Source organism: Mobula birostris, chromosome 18 (genome assembly GCF_030028105.1).
Source record: "Mobula birostris isolate sMobBir1 chromosome 18, sMobBir1.hap1, whole genome shotgun sequence".
In the NCBI taxonomy this organism is placed as follows: Eukaryota; Metazoa; Chordata; class Chondrichthyes; order Myliobatiformes; family Myliobatidae; genus Mobula; species Mobula birostris.
The window spans coordinates 29,957,358-29,979,167 of NC_092387.1; the positions used below are offsets into that span (position 1 = coordinate 29,957,358).

Consider the following 21,810-nt stretch of genomic DNA (forward strand, 5'->3'; position numbering starts at 1 on the left):
ACCTTTTCTCGATTGGAAGCAAAATGATGGAGACACAAGAGACTGCAGTTGCTGGAATCCAGAGTAGCAAATAATCTATTGGACAAATAAACTCTTCTCAAGCTTCCAGTTGGGTATGGATATCAATTTTAGCCAACATTTCGATGACAAACTCTGCCATTTTTATCAGGGATGATGCCTGGGCATGTCTAGTCTGGTGGTATTTATACCCTCGTAATCCATCCTCCTGATTGGTTAGTCCTCATCCAATCGGGATTGTAAACTTTGTTTACAATCAAATTCCAGTTCTTACTTAGAGCAAGTCCTTCATCGTTATTAAAATTCTTTTCCTTTAGTTTTATTTCAATGGCTCCCTTCACCAGGCAGTCCCATAAGCCATTGTCATGGCACAGTAGTTTTGTGCAATCAAAGTCAATCCTATGGCTATTGCGAATGCAATGTTCTGCTACCGCCGATTTCTCTGGGTAACCCAAGTGGATACACCTCCTGCTCTCCTTGATGTGGGCTTCCACCGTACGTCCCGTCTGGCCAATAAATGCTGCTCTACATTCACAGGGAATCCTGTAAACGCCAGCCCTCATGAGCCCTAGGTCATCTTTAACCCACATAAGTTGTGGTTTGAGCTTCCTTACGGGTTTGTGGATCGTATTAATCTGGTATTTCTTCAAGATCCTGGCGATCCTTCCAGGCATCATGGAAATAAAGGGAAGAAAAATGAAGATCTTGCTCTAAGTAAGAACTGGAATTCGATTGTAAACAAGGTGGGACAGGAGATACCTGATTGTATGAGGACTAACCAATCAGGAGGAATGGACGACGGGGGTATAAATACTACCCAACTAGATGTGCCCAGGCATCATCCTTGATGAAGATAGCAGAGTTTGTCATTGAAATGTTGGTTAAAGTCGATACCTGTACCTGGCTGGAAGCCAGAAAAGTGTTTATTCGTCATGTATGCCAGGAAAGCACTAGATCTTTTTTCAATCTGTTGGAGCAATTTGGTGGGTCAGGCAGCAATCTGGAGGAAAGAATATCTCGCTATTGGATGTTCTGCACATTCACATGCCTGTTTAAGAGTCTCTTCAGCACCGCTATCATATTTGCTTCCACCACTACAACTGGCAGCACATTCCAGGTCCCCACCAGGATCTGTAAAAAAAAACCTCTTTTGTACTTTTCCCTCCTTACCTTAAGAATATGCCCTCTGGTACTAGATAATTCAATCCTGGGGAAACAACACTGGCTACCTATCTATGCCTATCATAATTTTATAAACTTCTATCAAATTCCCCTCAGCCTCCTCAACTCTATGGAAAACAGCCCCACCTTGTCCCAGCAGAGGCAATGTCTTTATAGCACACATCCTGCAAACCAGGCAGCATCTTGGTAAACCACCTCTGTCTGCACCCTCTCCAAATACTGATGAATGGGTATAATATAAATGAGGACTTAATTATTCACATGGATATGATGGAGAAAAGGTCTTGATTGTTTCTGTTATCACTCTAAAGTTAGCATTTTTATTGTGGATCTCTTCTTTTGGACTCCACACCATTTAAGAACATAAGACACAGGAGCAGAATTAGGCCATTTGGTCCATTGAGTCAATCATGGCTGATCCTTTTTCCCTCTCCTCAACCCCACTCCCTGACCTTCTCCCTGTGACCTCTGATGCCATGTCCAATCAAGAACCTATGAAGCTCTGCCTTAAATACACCCAATGACTTGGCCTCCACAGCTGCCTGTAGTAACAAATTCCACAAATTCACCACACTTTGGCTGAAGAAATTTCTTCGCATCTCTGTTTTAAATAGACACCCCACTATCCTGAGGCTGTGCCCTCAGGCCCTAGACTGGCCCACCATGGGAAACATCTGTTCCATTTCTTCTCTGTCTAGGCCTTTCAACATTTGAAAGGTTTTAATGAGATCTTCTCTTCCCCCCACCATCCTTCTAATTTCCAGCGAGTACAGACCCAGAGCTTTCAAACGTTTCTCATATGATAACCCTTTCATTTCTGGAATCATCCTTGTGAACCTTCTCTGAACCCCTTCCAATGCCAGCACATCTTTTCTTGGATGAGGAGTCCAAAACTGTTCTCAATACTCGAGGTGGGGTCTCACCAGTGCCTTTTAAAACCTTAGCATTACATCCCTGCTCTTGTATTCTAGACTTCTTGTATGAATGAAAACATTGCTTTTGCTTTCCCAACCACCAACTCTACCTGCAAGTTAACTTTTAGGATGTTCTGCACAAGACCTCTCAAGTTACTTTGCATCTCAGATTTTTGGATTTTCTCCTCATTTAAAAAATAGTCTGCACATTTAATTCTACTACCAAAGTGCATGACCATGCATTTTCCAGCATTATATTTCATTTCACTCTCTTGCCCATTCTCCTAATCTGTCCAAGTCCTTTTGCAGCCAACCTGTTTCCTCAACACTACCTGCCCCTCCACCAATTTGTATCATCTGCAAACTTGGCAAAAAAAAACCTATCTATTCCATCGTCAAAATCACTGAGATACAGCATTAAAAGAAGCTGTCTCAACACAGACCCCTACGGAACACCACTAGTCACTGGCAGCCAACCAGAAAAGAATCTTTTTATTTCCACTCACTGCCTCCTACCAATCAGCCAATGCTCTAATCATCTTGGTAATACTATGGGCTCTTAGCTTGGTAAGCAGCCTCATGTGAGGCACCTTGTCAAAGACCTTCTAAAGTCCAAATATACAACGTGCACTGCACCCCTTTATCTATCCTACTTGTAATCTCCTCAAAGAATTCCAACAGATTCGTCAGGCAAGATTTTCCCTCAAGGAAACCATGCTGATTTTGTCCTTGTCCTGTGTCACCAAGTACTCCATAACCTATTCCTCAACAATTAACTCCAACATCTTCCCAATCACTGAGGTCAGGCTAGCTGGCCTATAATTTCCTTTCTGCTGCCTTCTTCCTTTCTTAAAGAGTGGAGTGACATTTGCAATTTTCCAGTCCTTTGGCACTATGCCAGATTCCAATGATTTTCGAAAGATCATAACTAATGCCTCCACAATCTCTACCACTACCTCTTTCGGAACCCTTGAGTGCAGTTCATCTGGTCCGGGTGACTTATGTACCCTTAGTCTTTCAGCTTTTTGTGCACCTTCTCCCTTGTAATATTAACTGCACTCACTTCTCTTTCCTCACACCCTTCAGCATTTGGCACACTGCTAGTGTCTTCCACAGTGAAGACAGATGCAAACTACAGTACTCATTTAATTTATCTGCCATTTCCTTGCCCATTGTTATTATTTCTCCATCCTCATTTTCTAGCAGTCCTATATCTACTCTCATCTCTCTTTTTATTTTTTACATTCTTGAAAAAGCTTTGATATTGTTTGCTAGCTTGCTTTCATATTTCATATTTTCTCTCCTAATGATTCTTATGTTTGCTCTCGATAGGTTTTTAAAAGCCTCCCAATCCTCTGTCTTCCCACTAGTTTTCGCTTTGTTGTATTCCTTCTCTTTTGCTTTTACATTTCTAGATGTTGCATCAAAAATCAGTGTGAAGGAATACGTTTTGTTTGTATTTACATAATATATTGAAAGATTTTTGCCATATGTCTACACAGGGAAGATGACTGCTTTGAGACGAGGTTGGATCGTTCCTTACAATACAAATGTAGAAGGGGTCTGCCTCCAATTTCTCCAAATCACTGCAGAAGGGATGCTATTGTGACAGAGCTGTTTGATGAGGTGTGGCTGGAGCTTGTGGGCTGTATGGAGGACCTGATTCGTAAGCACTGGCATTACCATGTTTCAGGTACAAAAGCAATGAAGAAGAAATAGAACTTCATGAAAATCTTTCTTGTACAGATGAGTTCTGCATAGCTATGATCAGATATACTGGTGACTAGTTGTTCCCAATTGGAGTTATAGTGAAGCCATTTGCTCAGCAGAACAATGGCCATGGACATCTCATGAAGAACAACAAGATAATGCCTCCTCCACAGATTTCCATGCACTCAGGTTGGGAAACCTGTTTACTCTTTGCCTAGTTAACCTGGCACAAGTACAGTAGGCCCCAAAATAATGAATGGGAAGATATAAAGGGAAGACATTTTATTTGATTTAATTAAAGTAGTTTCAATGTTTCTAATTGTTTTATATGTATGTTTTAATTTGTTTTATTTTTTTTTAACATTGCTTTTATTTTTTTAACAGGTCAAAAGTGTCATAAAAAATTAATATGACATCATTGAGCCTGGGGAAAGGCCTCAACAGCTGCCTTGGCTGTGTGTCAGTGACTTATGCTGGGAGAGGCCCTACACAATTCTGGCCACGATGATGCATTACACTCAATATCCCAGCAGGAAACTATGCTCAGGACCACATTGGAAGAAACAGTATGGTCCAGGGTATAGCCAAATGGCAATGTCAGGAAAATGGAAGATCTGCCCTGTTGTCAGTTTTAGTGTTGTGTACATTTCACTAGGACTTATAACGAAGAACAAAAAAAACACAGAATGGATATGTTGAAAGACATGTTTATTGCTTACAAGGAGAAACACCTGCACTCCTCATAGATGGCAGGCTGCTTCTGATTTACAATTTACAAAATTCATTTTTTAATACAAGTTTTCAGGCTATTCTTTGGCTGTTATTTTTTCTGGTGGTCAACTCCTCCACTGCAGTAAAGCTACAATACTCAAGGCCAGCGGTATATCAGCTGCCCCTTAGTTACACAATGAACAATGATCACAACATTACATGCCTCTTGATACATACACACTTATGGCAAAGCACTCAGGGATTATACAGACTCCTGCTGAAGGGTTTTGGCCCAAAACGTCAACTGTACTCTTTTCCATAGATGCTGCCCGTCCTGCTAAATTCCTCCAGCATTTTGTGTGTGTTGCTTGGATTTCCAGCATCTGCAGTTTTTCTTTTGTTTGTGATGGGATTATACAGGTTCCATTTTGTCATATTACAAGATTAAATACTTAAAAAAAATTTCAAAGTTGCGCATATATTTCCACAGTTTCAGTTACTGAGTGATAATATTTATTGCAGTGTGAAGATTTACGAGTATTAAGAGAAGCATAGGCTGATTAGGAATGGTCAGCATGCTTTGTGGGAAGCAGATCTTCCCACACAAGCCTGACTGAACTCTGCAAGGGAGTGACAAAACAAATTGATGAAGGTAGAGCTGTGGATGGGTGTGTTTGAAGTTCTTAAAGACATTTGACAAGGTTCCCCATGGTAGGCTCATACAGAAAGTCAAGCGGCATGGGATCCAAGGAAACTTGGCTACACGGATTCAGAACTGACTTGCTTACAGAAGGCAGAGGGTGGTAGTAGTTGGAGCATATTCATCCTGGAGGTTGGTGACCAATGGTGTTCTGCAAGGATCTGTACTGGGACCCCTGCTCCTTGTGATTTTTATAAAAGACTTGCATGAGGAAGTGGAAGGTTGGGTTAGTAGGTTTGCAGATGGTATAAAAAATTATCATAGGTTACAACCAGACATTGATAGGTTGCAGAGCTGGGCTGAGAGGTAGCAAATAGAGTTCAATCCAGAAAAATTAAGTGATACTTTGGAAGATTGAACTTAGAAGCAGAGTACAGGGTTAATGGCAGGATTCTTAGCATTGTGGAGGAACAAAGGGGTCTTGGGGTCTATGTCCATTGATCCCTCAAAGTTGTCTGTGGTTCATTGGCTTTCTTAACCAGGGTATTGAGTTCAAGAGCTATGAAGTAATGTTGCTATATAAAACTCTGGTTACTCAGTCTTGGAATATTGTATTCAGTTCTGCTTGCCTCATTGTAGGAAGGATGTGGAAGCTTCAGAAAAGGTCCAGAGAATACTTACCAGGATGCTGCCTAGATGAAAAAGCATGTCTTATGAAGAAAGGTTGAATGAGCTAGGGCTTTTCTCTTTAGAATGAAGGTGGGTGAGAGGTGACTTGATAGAAGTGTATAAGATGATAAGAGGCATTGATAGAGTGGACTACCAATGATTTTTTCACAGTGCAGCAAACTGCAGCAGCGATATCTGAGGACAGAAATAATCCTCCCTGTAAAACTATGACCATCTCCTTTTCTGGGAAGTTTAATTCTAGTCATGAGAGATGTTATGCTTCAATTTCTATTGATTTCTGTTTTGGGCACTTTGATGACAGCTGATCAAATGTTGCCATGATGCCAAGAGCAATCTTTTGCATCTCACCCCTGGGATTCCTTTCTCTGTATTGAGGCTAAGGCTGTGATATGGTGTGGAGCCAATGGTCTTACGTATACTCAAACTGAAATGCGTAAATTGCTGGTGAGATCTTGGAATCGTAGAAAAATTACAACACAGAAGGAGGCCACATACACAACCTGACGTGTACAAACCAATAAAAGAAAAGAACTACACGTTTAATATTATTTTTGACTACTAGGCATGCAGTCCTGTAGATGTTCAAATACATTTTCAAATGATGATGATTACCGCTTCTACACTCTTTCAGGCAGTGAGTCTCAGACCATGAATGCAAAACTTATTCTTCATTCCTTTCTAATCATTCTGCTATTTGCTTTAGGTCTTTCCCTGCTTTTTAATCTTTCTGATAATGGAATTTGTCCACCCTGCTTGCTCTTTATTTTCTGCACATTAGTTAAGTTTGGCCTCAGCCTTTTCACAAGTCATCTTTCATTGCTATAATTTTATATTCTTGATAACATTCTGGCAAATTTCCAACAGTGCAATAACATGTCTCCTGCAAATGCTGATCTGAAATGTATCCAGTACACAGGCTGTAGTCTAATAGCACTGTATAGCACTATTTACACCACAACCTGTAAATAAAGAAAAATGTACTTTGCGCATTTTAACTACCTTAGTCATCTGTCCTGCCACCATTGAATGCTCTGGTGTCTGTGCATTTTGTAATCTTCCTATTTATACCTTTGCTTGCCTACTCCAATCAACTGAATTACTTTGTTTAAATTTTACTTACCACTTTGATCCCCAACTGATTATCTGTATCTTAAATCTTTTATCTCAGTGTTAATCATAGGGCCAGTTTTTGCATCAAATGCAAACTTCATTATTATAGGCAACATTTAAGTCAAAATCATTATTTAGAAAAAGCAAAGGACTGGTATTTGCCTTCCAGTCATGAAAAGCACAAGCCAAATAATACTTTGCTTCTGCAACTGAATCAATCATGGATGCAATTTGTCACTCTTAGCTAGTTCAAGCCTTGCTAAAATCCATGTAGATCACTTAAAAGACAGTTTCTTATCAAACTTTGTTACCCTTAAAAATTCAGTTGTTAGGCACAACCTTCCTTATCTAGAACATAAGTATGGGAACAAGCCCTTTGTTCCACAAAGAGTACATTCAGCCAGAGACTCATTCCACCTAGATGCAACACTGAGCGTCATAGGAAGTCATTTCTGCCTGTGGCTATCAAACTTTACAACTCCTCCCTTGGAGGGTCAGACACTCCGAGCCAATAGGCTGGTCCTGGACTTATTTCCATCTGGCATAATTTGCATATTATTTAATTATTTATGGTTTTATATTGCTATATTTACACTCTATTCTTGGTTGGTGCAACTGTAACGAAACCCAATTTCCCTTGGGATCAATAAAGTATGTCTGCCTATCTATCTATCTATGTCTGTGCCCACCATCACACTAAATGAAGCTAACCCCATCTGTTTGCGTATGACCCACATTCTTCAACTCCCTTCATGCTCATGTCTCTTAAATAGCAGTATCGTATCTTCTGCCACCAATCCTAGCAGGCCATTCCAGGTACACACCCGGAACTTGCCCTGCATATTTCCCTTAAGCTATCCTCCTCTCACCTTATATTTCTACCCATACACAAAATGCTGGAGGAACGCAGCAGGCCAGGCAGCATCTATGGAAAAAGAGTAGTCTGGTTTAGAGCCCAGAACTTAAGTAGGACAGGAGAGAAAAAAAGATGAGGAGTGGAGTTAAAAGTTGGGGGGAGGGGAGGGAGAAACACAAGGTGATAATTGAAACCAGAAGGGGGAGGGGTGAAGTAAAGAGCTGGGAAGTTGATTGGTGAAAGAGATACAGGGCTGGAGAAAGGGGAATCTGTTAGGAGAGGACAGAAGGCCACGAAGGGAAAAAAGGGGGGAGGAGCACCAGTGGGAGGCAATGGGCAGGCAAGGAGATAAGGTGAGAGAGGGAAAAGCACCTATGCTCTATCTGCCAGAATAAACACAATCTCCCAGTGGCCACCTATTTTAATTCCATTTCCCATTCCCTATCCGATATCCACAGTGTTGTCTCTTTCTGCAGCTGTGCTGCTATCCCTGATTAGCAATGCCATTCTCCCACCTCTTTTACTTCACTCCTTGTCCCTTTTGAAACATCTAAACCACAAAACAACTTACGACATTCAAGTCTGTAATAGTTACGCCATCGTAATTTCATGTACTGAGTCATCACTCTTGTTCCTGATACTTCTTGCATTAAATAGGCACATTTCAACCCATCTGCAGTTATGCCCTATCCACTGCCTATCCTTCCACATGTTTCTCTAGGCATTGCATCTATCGTTACACCAACTGCTCCATTCTTTGATCTATCACTCTGGGTCACATTCCCCATGTCAACCCAGTGTAAACCCATTCCAACAGCTCTAGCAAATTGGCCCACAAAAGGATATTGGTCCCCCTTGAGTACAGATGCAACCTGTCATACCTAAAGTCATAAAGACATAAAGTCCATGTCATACCTTTCCTAGAAGTGATCCCAAAGGTCAACAACTCCACCGACTTTCCACTTTCACCAATTCCACGATCACTCATTCTTCTGCAAAGTCATTGTATTTTTACTTACACAGGCAGCAAACCAGAGATTACTACCCTTGCGTTCATGCTTTTCAGCTTCCTACCTAGCTCTCTATATTTGCTCTTCAGGACCTCATCCTTTTTCATCCCATATAAAAGAACACTGTCCTCTTATATTTGACCTCACACTTCCTCAGATTAAGCTCCATTTCTCCATCCATATCTGTAACCTATCAATATCTATATTCTGCTGTGACAGGCTATCTATAAATTCCACAAATTTTTCATCCCAGTTAGTTATATTCCCCAACAACAGCGGCCCCAATGCCAGTCCCTACAGAACACTACTATTTATGGACCTCCAGCAAGAGTAACACCTGGATCAGCCTACCATGAGTGACCTTATCAAATGCATTACTAAATTTCAAGTAAAGAACATCCAATGCCCTGTTCTAGTCCTCTTCACCTCCTCAAAAAAACTCAAATCAAGTTTGTAAGTTATGGCATACCCTGCACAAAGCCATGCTGATTTTTCCTACTTGGGCCATCTTTTCCCGAATGCATAGAAATCCTGTCCCTAACAAACCTCTCCAGTAGCTTCACTGCCACTGAGGAGCAGCACTCCAGCCTATTATTTCTCTTCTTGAATAAAGGAACAATATCAACTATTCACCACTCTGCCATAACTTTGCCTATTGCTAATGAGGATACAAAGATCTTTAAGGCCCCAGAAATCTCCTTGTCTCATCCCTTTCAATAACCTGGGAACCGTCCACCTTGATGATCTTCAAAAGACCCACCACCATCTCCCTCTTGATTTCCAAATGCCCCAGCATATTAGCATGCCCCACACTGCTCTCATAATTCTCCATGTTCTTCTCATTGATGAACACAGACACAGATTACTCATTTAGTATCTTGTGCACTTCTTCTGACACGATACATAAATTCCCTCATTTACCCTTGAGTGGTGGTAACCTCTCCCTAGTTATCATCTTGTTTTTAATGCAAGTATAATGAATGCTCTTGATATATGTATAAAATGCCTTGAGATCCTAATTTAATCCTCCTTTCTAGGGACATATCATGGCCCCTTTTGACCCTGCTTGAGCTCTTTCTTGCTGTCTATATTCCCCAAGGGTTCTGTCAGAATTTAGCATCCTAAATCAAAGTAAATTTTATTCAAGTGTACTTTCCATCCAAGGGCATTGCTCTTTCTATACCAGGCTGTGATTCAACCAGTCACATCTGTAGAACCATAACCATATACAACTGATTCATTTCTTGCTGACATACTCAATAAATCCAATAACCATAATAGAATCAATGTAAGATTGCACTCACTGGGCGTGCAACCAGTGTACAAAAGACAAAAGACTGTGCAAATACAAAATGAAAGGGTGGTATTGAGGCCAGGGTCTTAAAGCTTATTGATTAGCTTTTGAGGGAGTTAGTTCTTACATTTTTTTTAAACTTTTTTTTTTACCAAGTTCATAACTATTCATGCAAGGTTCCATTGGCTGGCATCCTTATCCTTCCTCCTTAGTGGAAGATGCTCATCCCAAGCTCCTGTCAGTGGTCTTCAAGCCACTCCTACACATCAAATGTGACTTGCTTGATAATAAATTCTTCCAATTAACTCCCTCTAGTTCTTGTCTGATAATACTGTATTTTGTCCAGCCCTAGTTTTATACTTTAACACGAGCGCCAGACTTAACCTTATTCATAACTATCTTAAAACCTAACATTGAGATCAATATTCCCAAAATGCTTTCCCATTGAAAGGCCAATCACCTTTCCAGGCTCTTCCTCCCCCCCCCCCCCCACCAAAAACAAGGCCTTGCATGGTGTCTTTAGTTGGATTATCCACATTCTGTTTTCAGGATCCTTGAAAGCACTGAAGAAACTCTGCTCCATCTAGGCCTCTTGCACTAAGAAAATCTCAGTTAATATTGAGGAAGTCAAAGTCATTCACTATGACAGCCCTGCTGTTTTTATATCTTCACATAATTTGTCAACATATCTGCTCTTCAATCTTCTGGTGACTTTTGGGAGGTCTATAGTAAAACTCCATCAGAGTGATTGCACCCTCCTTAACAGGTCAACAGCAGCTGCCATCTCTCTGGCCCTACATTCCTCCTTAGAACACCTGGAGAATAAAGACACATACGTAAGGATCCTTTTCATTGATTACAACTCTGCCTTTAATACCATCATTCCAAATAAACTGATTCCTAAGCTCTGGAACCTGGGCCTTAGCACTCAGATCTGCAGCTGGATCTTCAACTTCCTCATAGACAGGACCCAGGCTGTAAAAGTAGGGGACAAGCTCTACTCTACAATCACTCTGAGCACCGGTGCCCCTCAAGGCTGTGTACCCAGCCCCCTGCTGTACCCACTGTACACCCATGATTGTGTAGCCAAGTTTCCATCGAACTCAATATATAAGTTTGCTGATGACACAACGATTGTAGGCCGTATCTCGGGTAATGATGAGTTTGAGTACAGGGAGGAAATTAAGAACCTGGTGGCATGATACGAAGACAATAACCTATCCCTCAACGTCAGCAAGACAAAGGAATTGGTTGTTGACTTCAGAAGGAGTAGCGGACCGCACAATCCAATTTACATCGGTGGTGCGCAAGTGGAACAAGTCAAAAGCTTTAAGTTCCTTGGGGTCAATATCACAAATGACCTGACTTGGTCCAACCAAGCAGAGTTCACTGCCAAGAAGGCCCACCAGCGCCTTTACTTCCTGAGAAAACTAAAGAAATTTGGCCTGTCTGTTAAAACCCTCACTAATTTTTATAGATGCACCATAGAAACCATTCTTCTAGGGTGCATCACAACCTGGTATGGAAGTTGTCCTGTCCAAGACCGGAAGAAGCTGCAGAAGATCGTGAACACAGCACAGCACATCACACAAACCAATCTTCCATCCTTGGACTCACTTTACACTGCACGCTGTCGGAGCAGTGCTGCCAGGATAATCAAGGACACGACCCACCCAGTCAACACACTTTTCGTCCCTCTTCCCTCCGGGGGAAGGCTCAGGAGCTTGAAGACCCGTATGGCCAGATTTGGGAACAGCTTCCTTCCAACTGTGATAAGACTGCTGAATGGATCCTGACCTGGATCTGGGCCGTACCCTCCAAATATCCGGACCTGCCTCTCGGTTTTTTTGCACTACCTTACTTTCCATTTTTCTATTTTCTTTTTCAATCTTTTTATTAATTTTGAAGTATAGAAACAAAACATAGCAATAATACAAATAGTAGGAGAAATATTGTTACACTTAAGAAAAGTAATTGTACAATCAAATAGTGTAAGTTAACAAAACTCCCAATCATGTAAAACTGACAACGGATAATACAAATCAAAAAAAAACTGGAAAAAAATCATGAAAAAGAAAAAAAAACAAAACCAAAAAAAAACCCCATCCCCAAAGAAAAACAGAATTAATCAACTAAACTAAAAGACTTGGGCAAAACTAACAACTTAAAAATGGAAAAGAAGAAAACCTTAGTGCCGACGACTCCATTCCCCTCCAACAACAGTACAGAGAGATAGAACAAGTTTGGAAATGATCAAATTACATCAAGTGAAAATGCTGAATGAATGGCCTCCAAGTTTTTTCAAACTTAATGGAAGGGTCATAAACTGCACTTCTAATTTTCTCCAAATTCAAACACACCATAGTTTGTGAAAACCAATGAAATACCTTAGGAGGGTTAATCTCTTTCCAATTCAACAAAATGGACCTTCTAGCCATTAAAGTAAGAAATGCAATCATCCTTCATGGTGAAGAGGTTAAATTACTTAAGTCTATCATTGGTAGTCCAAAGATAGCAGTAATTGGATGAGGTTGTAAGTCTATGTTTAGGACCGTTGAAATAATATCAAAATATCTTTCCAATATTTCTCCAACAAGGGACATGACCAAAACATGTGGGTTAAAGAAGCTATCTCGGAATGACATGTGTCACATAGTGGATTAATATAAGAGTAATAACGAGATGTTTCTATTTTCTATTTATGATTTATAATTTAAATTTTTAATATTTACTCATTTTTACTATTTTTAATATTTAATATTTGTAATCCAGGGAGCGGGAAGCGCAGAATCAAATATCGCTGTGATGATTGTACATTCTAGTATCAATTGTTTGGTGACAATAAAGTATAAGTATCTTTGAGGTTTATCCATTTTGCCTCAATGGATGAGCCCTCCAGTATATCCTCTCTGTGTGCATCTGTGACATTATAGTTAGTAGTGCAATTGCTCCACCTCTTTTACCTCCACATCTGTCTTATCTAAAACCTTGAAACCCAGGAACACTGAGCTTCCAGTCCTATCTCTCTCACAACCAAATCTCCAGAATGGCTACAGCATCGCAAATGCATGCACTGACCCAGATTTTAAATTCATCTGCCTTCCCATAATACTCCTTGCATTAAAATAAACACACTTATGCCCAATAGCCCCACTGTGCTCACTAACCCAGCCTTGTCTATCCTTTTATTCAGAATTATTCGTCATAAGCTTTATCTTCCCTGCAACCCTTCCACTTTCTGTCTTGCTGCTGTTTTCAATACACCTATAACTTTAGTTTGAACACTCCTGAGGAGCTCTAGTGAACCTTCCTCTGAGGATATGGTTTCCCTCTAGTTCAGGTGCAATATTTCCCTCTTGTACAGGGTCCACTTGCCCTTGAAAAGAGTCCACAATCTATATGTCTGAAGTCCCTCCTCCTACATCAACTCCTTAGCCACATATTGAACTGCACTATCTTCTATCTTCTCATCCCACTAGCACTTCGGATGAGTAGTAATCCTGAGGTTACAACACTGGAAATGCTACTTTTTACCTTACTACCTAAATCTCTAATACATGATCCATATCTTTCCATTCCTTGCACATTCCTGTGAGTATTTAACAGCTTCTCAAATGTCGCTGTCTTATCTGCTTCCACAACTTTCCCTGACAGCCCATTCAAGGCGCCTACCTCTCTCTGTGTAAAAGAGAACTTGTCCTGCTCATCTTTAAGTTTTTCCCCTCTCACCTTAAGTTCATGTCTTTTTGGTATTTGTTTGGATTGAACTCCAACTGCTATTTCTCTGCCCATATTTTCAAATTATCCATATCCAGCTGATTTTTTGACAACCTTACACACTCTTCAGAACCACACCAATTTTTGGTCATGTACAAACTTGCAAATCAACCTAGCTACATTTTTGTCCAGATCATTTATGCATATTTGGGAGACCCAGTTCTGATCATTGCAGAATACCTCAAGACACAGACATCCAGTCAGAAAAACACTGTCTTCTATGCCAGAGCTAAGACTGAATTCGATCTATAATATTCTATGTGCCTTAATCTTCTGGATCAGCTTACCTTGAGGGACTTTGTCAAAAACTTTATTAAAGTTCATGTGGACAACATCCTTTGCCCTGCACTCATCAATCACCTTCAACACATCTTTAAAAACTCAAATCATGTTGGCAATTATGATCCCCCCCCCCACCCCATACAAATCCACACTGGCTATTCCTAAGCAGTTCATGATTTTCCAGATGCAAACAGATCCTATACCTTTTGAATCTTTTCCAATAATTTCAATACCATTAATGTTGAGTCTCACCAGCCTATAATTTTCTGATTTGTTTCTATTATCTACCTTAAAAAGAGGAACAATATTCACTATTTACCAATCCTCAAAAATCTTGCCGTTGCGGATAAAGAGAACACAGATGTTTGTCAAGGCCACAACCATTTCATCTTGCCTACAACCATTTCCTCTTGCCTTTCTTGTAAACCTGGGATAGATGCCATCTGACCCTGGGCACTTAGCAACTTTAATATTCTTCAACAGACCCGAGCCTCCTCCTCCTCGATATCAACTTGCCCTAGAATATCGACATACCCTTCCCTCTTTTCACTGTGCTTCATTTCCTTCTTAGTGAATACCAATGCAAAGTACTCATTTAATGCCTTTAGGCATATGTTCCCTGTTTTATCTTTGAATGGTCCTATCATGTGTCTAGTTACGCTCTCATTTTCAATGTTTGTGTAAAATGCCTTGGAATAATCTTATTGCCAATAACATTTCCTGGCTCCATTTAGCACTCCAGATTCTGTTTTTTTTTTCCTTTTTCCTTGGCATTCCTCAAGGTGCTTGTCCAATTTCAGATTCCTAAACCTTGCATAGAATATGAACAGAACAGGAACAGGTCCTTCAGCCCAAGATGTTTCTACGTAACTAATGAAACCAATGAAGCATAATTAAACTGATCACTTCTGCCTAAACATAATCCATATCCTTCCATTCTCTACATATTCACATCCCTATCTCAGAGCCTCTTACACCACTATCATGCTTGCCTCCACCACCAAATCTCGCAGCACATTCCAGGCACCCACCACTATCCATGTATTAAAAAAATTCCCCCGCTTTTCTGCTTTGAATTTTCCCCTTTTACCCGTAGTAGCAAACATTTTAACCCTGAGAAAAAAGATAAATTCTGTCTATATATGCCTCTCATAAATTTACAAACTCCAAGCTTCCACTCCATCTCCTCCACTCAAGAGGATACAGCCCTAGTTTCCTTATATCACTTGCCCTCTAAATCTGCACCCTCAGCAAAGCCTCAACATTGTTATTATAATAGGGTGACAGGATATGACCTAACCAGAGATTTATAAAGCTGCAACATAAAATCCTAAGTAAAGGTAAGCGTGCCATATACCTTTATTACTCTTACCAAAGGGCAGCCACTTTCAGGGAGTCACAATGGTATCACCATAGCAAGCTTCCATGTGGTTCCTTTTCACAAAATTTGCATTATCACTTGTCATCCAAAGTTCCCGCACATTGCTATCCTTGTCCTTCTTCCTCGCAAGTACGTGTTGGTCCAGAACTCTGACCAGCTGGTCTTTAAATGACTTCCACATGTCAGATGTTCTCTACTCTTCCCACTCTTGCCTAATACTGTTGCAATTAACCTTCCCCCAATTTAACACTTTTCCCCAACATTTGGTCTTTATTCCTAACTATCTGAAAACCTTTGGAATTTTGATTACTATTCTCAAAATGTTGTCCTACGGAAATTGCAATCACTTGGTCAGACTCAGGTCCCAGTACAATTGTCCTTACCCTGGTCTACATGCTGTCAAGAATGCACCCCCGCCCCCCCCCCCGCCCACCCCCCGGATGTATCTAACAAATTCTGTTACTTCTCTGGAACTAAGGAAATCCCACTGAATAATGAGGAAATATCTTTGATGAAGCCTTAATAAACAGTATGAAATATCAGCTATTTATTCCCCTTCAAAAATGCTGCTGACTTGCTGAGTTTCTCCAGCATTTTGTGTGTGTTACTCACATTTTCCAGCATCTGCAGAATCTCTAGTGTCTGAGAAAATGAAAGTCACCCACTACAACTATCTATGTCTTTCCAATGTATTCCCCTATCTCCTGCTGGCTATTGGGAGACCCTGAGAAGTCCATTATTCCCACTTCTGAACACTATCATATCGCCTCACTGGCTGAGCCCTTCAGGATATCTTCTCTGAATGCAACTGTGAAATTCTCCCTGATCAATACTGCAATTCTTCCACAATCTCTGTCACATCTGCAGCATCTGAATCCCGGAATGTTCAGTCACCAGCCCTGTCCTTCTCTCAACCAAGTCTCTATTAGTGGACTTCTATGCACTAATTCAGTCTCTGAGTTCATCTTTTGAATCAGCTACAAATGAGGTTTAGCCTTTTGACCTCTTTCCTGAATCTTTAAAACCTGACTGCATGACCAAAATACCTTTCCCTATGTGGCTCTACCTTCAACTGTTTATCCTCCCTTTCCAAAACTTTCTGCAGCTGGTTAATGATGCCCATTGTTCTGGTATATTGGTGCTAACATTTGATCTTGGATATTGCCTGGCATTTTAATTGCCCATAAATTTTACTCCTGTATTTTCTCTTCCCTTCTTGTATCTTAGTAGTGCTGTGATCTTGGCACAGGCTGCATTCGGCAGGGGAATTCTGATTAAAGGCGAAGTTGCTGTTGGTGGTCTCATGAATTATCTGCCTACTCCTTATTGTCTGTTTGGAAGTCAGCCAGTCATTCTGCCTGCAAACCCTTGAACTGCAGAATGACTGCTGAAATGTGCAGTCCATGAAAACCTGATCCATTGGGGGGGGGGGGGGTCCGGAACAAGGGGTCACAGTTTGAGGATAAGGGGGAAGCCTTTTAGGACCGAGATTAGGAAAAACTTCTTCACACAGAGAGTGGTGAATCTGTGGAATTCTCTGCCACAGGAAACAGTTGAGGCCAGTTCATTGGCTATATTTAAGAGGGAGTTAGATATGGCCCTTGTGGCTACGGGGGTCAGGGGGTATGGAGGGAAGGCTGGGTGGGGTTCTGAGTTGGATGATCAGCCATGATCATAATAAATGGCGGTGCAGGCTTGAAGGGCCGAATGGCCTACTCCTGCACCTATTTTCTATGTTTCTATGTTTCTATGTGGTGATATCAGCTGCTGCTAAATGTGTGCCAGAATCAAGGAGCAACATCATTTGGAGGTACCAAATGGTCAGTAGCAGGTGAATTTTCTGCTACTGCCTAATTTCTGCTTCATAAATAACAAGTTTAAAGTTGAGGATGGTGGGCAGCGCTGGCAAACAGGATATGCATAATGTTATTTGAGAAGTTGTGGATACACATCCACTGACCTAGACAGCCGCATGTCATACAGCATGAAATCAGACCCTGAGCTAATCCCATTTGTCTGCGTTTGGCCCTCATCTTTCTCCTGTCCAAATGTATTTTAAACATTGTAACTGTACCCACTCTATGGTGCCAGAGGACTGGAAAATTGCAAATATTACTTCACTCTTTAAGAAAGGAGAAAGGCAGCAGAAAGGAAATTATAGACCAGTTATCCTAAACTCAGTGGTTGGGAAGATGTTGGAGCCAATTGTTAAGTATGAGGTGATGAAGTACTTGGTGGCACAGGATAAGATAGTACAAAAACAGCATGGTTTCCTTCAGGGAAAATCCTGCCTGATGAACCTGTTGGAATTCTTTGAGGAGATTACAAGTAGGATAGATGAAGGGGATGCAGTGGATGTTGTATATTTGGACTTTCAGAAGGCCTTTGACAAGGTACCACATGTGAAGCTACATACTAAGTTAAGAGCCCATTGAGTTACAGGAAAGTTAACAACATGGTTCGGGTATTGGCTGGTTGGAAAAAGGCAATGAGTGGGAATAAAAGGATCCTTGTCTGGTTGGCTGCCAGTGACTAGTGGTGTTCCACAGGTGTCAGTATTGGGACCACTTCTTTTTATGCTGTATATAAATGACTTAGATGATGAAATAGATGGCTCTTTTGCCAAGTTTGCAGATGATACGAAGATTGGTGGAAGGCCAGGTAGTGTTGAGGAAACACATAGGATGCAAAAGGACGTAGACAGATTAGGAGAATGGCAAATGAAATACAATGTTGGAAAATGCATGGTCATGCACTTTGGTAATAGAAATTAATGTGTGGAGTATTCTCTAAATGGGGAGAAAATCCAAAAATCTGAGATGCAAAGGGACTTGGGAGTCCTTGTGCAGAACACCCTGAAGGTTAACTTGCAGGTTGAAATGGTGGTGAGGAAGGCAAATGCAATGTTAGCATTTATTTCAAGAGGTTTAGAATACAAGAGCAGGGATGTGATGCTGAGGCTTTATAAGGCACTGGTGAGGCCTCACCTTGAGTATTCCGAACAGTTTTAGGCTCCTCATCTTTAAAAAGATGTGCTGGCATTGGAGAGGGTTCAGAGGAGGTTCATAAGAATGATTCCAGGAATGAAAGGGTTATCATACAAGGAACGTTTGATGGCCCTGGGTCTGCATTTGCTGGAAGTCAGAAGGATGAGGGGGGGATCTCATTGAAACCTTTCGAATGTTGAAAGGCCAAGACAGAGTAGATGTGGAAAGGATGTTTCCCATGGTAGGGGAGTCCAGGACAAGAGGGCACAGCCTCAGGGTAGAGGGCATCCATTTAATACAGAGATGCAGAGAAATTTCTTTAGCCAGGGTTTGGAGAATTTGTGGAATTTGTTGCCACATGCAGCTGTGGAGGTCAGGTCGTTGGGTGTATTTAAGGCAGAGATTGATAGGTTCTTGATTGGACATGGCATCAAAAGTTACAGGGAGAAGGCCGGGAACTGGGGCTGAGGAGGAGAGAAAAAAAACGATCAGCCATGATTGAATGGCAGAGCAGACTCGATCGGCCAAATGGCCTAATTTCTGCTCCTATGTCTTATGGTCTGTGAGTTCCGCTGGCAGCTTGTATATCTCTTTAACATCACACCTCAGCTTCCTTTACTCCAGGCAATCAGTCCTAGACTATCCAATCTCTCATAACTCAAACTCCAGTCCAAGAAACACTCTTCTGAAACTTTACTGCACCCTCTCTAGTTGAATCACTTCCTTCCTATATTACTGCACCTTTTCTAGCTGAATCACATCCTTTCTATAATGCAGTGACCAGAAATGTACATCGTACTCAGGGTGTGGTGTGACTAATCATTTGTACGATTCTTGTAGTCAGTGCCACGGCCCAGCTGTTATACTCAGTTCCCTGACTGATGACTCAGGCATGCAAAGTACCTCCTTCAGCACCCTGTCTACCCGTGTTACCGCTTTCAGGGAATTCTGTACTTCTACCACTAGGTCTCTTTTTTCCCTATAATAGTCCACCGGACCTTGTAATTTATTATGTATGCCCTGCCTTTTCTTAGTTTCACACAATGCAATACCTGGCATTTGTTTGAGTTAAAATCTATCTGCCATTCCTTGGCCCTCTGTCCCTGTCGATCTAGATCTTGATCCTTTTGTAGCGTAAGACAACCTTCTTCACTTTGACCACACTCCCAATTTTAGTGTCATTCAGAAACTTGCCAACCATGCCACCTACATTCTCATCCAGATTGTGACTACTATATATGACAGACAACACTGGACCCAACACCAATCCCTGTAGCACACCACTGGTCATAGGCTTCCAATCTGAAAAACAACCAAACACCACCAACTTCTGATTCCTACCACCAAGCCAATTCTGCATCTAGTTGGCTAGATGATCCTAAATCCCATGTGTTCTAACTTTCCACGCCTGTCTCCCATGTGGGAAGCCTTCCTTATCAACAGCTGCAGCAGGTTGAACAGTTTTTTAACTGGTGCAACACAAGCCACTTTAGCACTATTATAAAACAGAGAACTTTGTAGATTTAGAGAAGGAGTCATAGTGCAGCTTAAGTGTGTGCATGCACAGAGGGAATGGGTGTTTGCAGGACTGACTAGGAGGAGCAGGTAAGTAATACAGGAGTTTACTGGGCCCAATTCAAGAGTTTTCCTTTTGGATCCTGGTGAGGGTGATGGTTTTTCGGGTAAGTGCAGCCAGAACCTAGAGCTTAGGTCTAGAATGGTAAATGGGAATCAATAAACTACAGAAGATAGAAGTCTGAAGAAAAACCTCAAAATGCTGGAAATCCTCAGCAGGTCAGGATTATTTCTGGAATGAGAACAGAATTAATGTTTCAGTATGAAGCCCATTGTCAGAGCTGTGACTGACAGCAAACAAATTAGTTTCAAATTGCAGAAAGGATGAGAGTGGATAAGACAAAGGTAATTGCTGATAAGGTGACGACAGGGTTGCCATGTGGACAAGCCAATGAAGTAATCTCATTGATGGGTTAATGATGGCGGTTGGAGGGATATGACAGAAGGAAATTTATTTGAGATGAGGAATGGTATAGGAAACACTAACAATGCAAATATTGCAAAATGCAGAGCATTGGTGAGGCTAAACAAGTGAGGCCTTACTAATGGACAGAGAATGGTGGGTAACCTACAATAGAGTGATCACAAAATGCTGGAGGAACTTGCGGATGAGACACTTCCTTCCCTTGTCCACTCATCCCTCACTACCCTCACTACCAATCTCGCTGCTGGCTTTTATCCCTGCAACCATGCTAACTCCAACACCACCTTCCTCACCAACATTTAGGGCCCTAAACAGTCTTTCAAGTGAGGTATTGCTTCACTTGAGAGTCTGTTAGTGTTATTTATTGCATCTGATGATCTGGCATGGCATTCTCTACATCAACGAGACCCAACAGAGATTGGAGGACAGCTTCATCAAGCACCTTCCCTCTGCCACAACAGCCTAGAACTCTTAGTGGCCACCAATTTCAATTCCACTTCCCATTCCAACATCAACATGCCTGTCCATGGCATCTTCTACTGCCACAATCAAGCCAGCACAGGTTGGAGGGGCAGCATTTCATATTCTATCTTGGTAGTCTCTAATCTGATGTCATCAACTTTGATTTCCCTAACTTCTGGGAACCACACCCCCTGTCTTTTCTTTATTTCCCTCGTTTTTATAGGCTTCTCAGCTGTTCTCTTCCCCTTTCCCACATTCATGATCTGCCCATCATCTCACTCTGATTCCCTACCCCCCTTCCCTTTATTCTAAGATCTACTGTCCTCTTGTATCACATTCGATCTTCTCCAGCTCTTTTCCTCTCCACCTATCACCTCCTAGCTTCTCATGTCATTCCTTTTCACCCCCCCCCCCACATACCTACCTTACCTCTCTCACCAGGACTCACCTTTTATTTGCTAGCTTGTACTCAACCCCTCCACCTACCTTTTATTCCGGCTTTTGCGTTCTTCCTTTCTGTAAAGCATCTTGACCTTCCATAGATGCTACCTGACGTGCTGAGTTTCTCTAACAGTTTGTGCAAGTTGCTGAAGATTTCCAGCGTCTGCAGAATCTCTTGTGCCTCCCTACAGCAGAACTGTCTGGTTCTGATACAACAGAAAACAAGTTACCAAGCAGCCAAATGGAAAATGTATTCTTCTCAAGCTTACATTGAGCCTGCGTATAACGGTACAGAGGCAACAGTTAATTGGGTGGAGAATGAATTATCTGGTAACAGTAATGCCAG

The 21,810-nt window shown here is 41.4% G+C and overlaps 1 protein-coding gene across 1 annotated transcript in view; it reads left to right on the plus strand.

The window, feature by feature from the left end:
* LOC140212250 (protein FAM149B1-like) overlaps positions 1 to 21,810 on the plus strand; it is a 95,638-nt gene that overhangs the window by 29,612 nt on the left and 44,216 nt on the right. Inside the window, exon 7 of the mRNA XM_072282970.1 lies at positions 3,617 to 3,807. Coding sequence (XP_072139071.1) covers positions 3,617 to 3,807 — 191 coding nt within the window. The remainder of the gene's footprint in view (positions 1 to 3,616; positions 3,808 to 21,810) is intronic.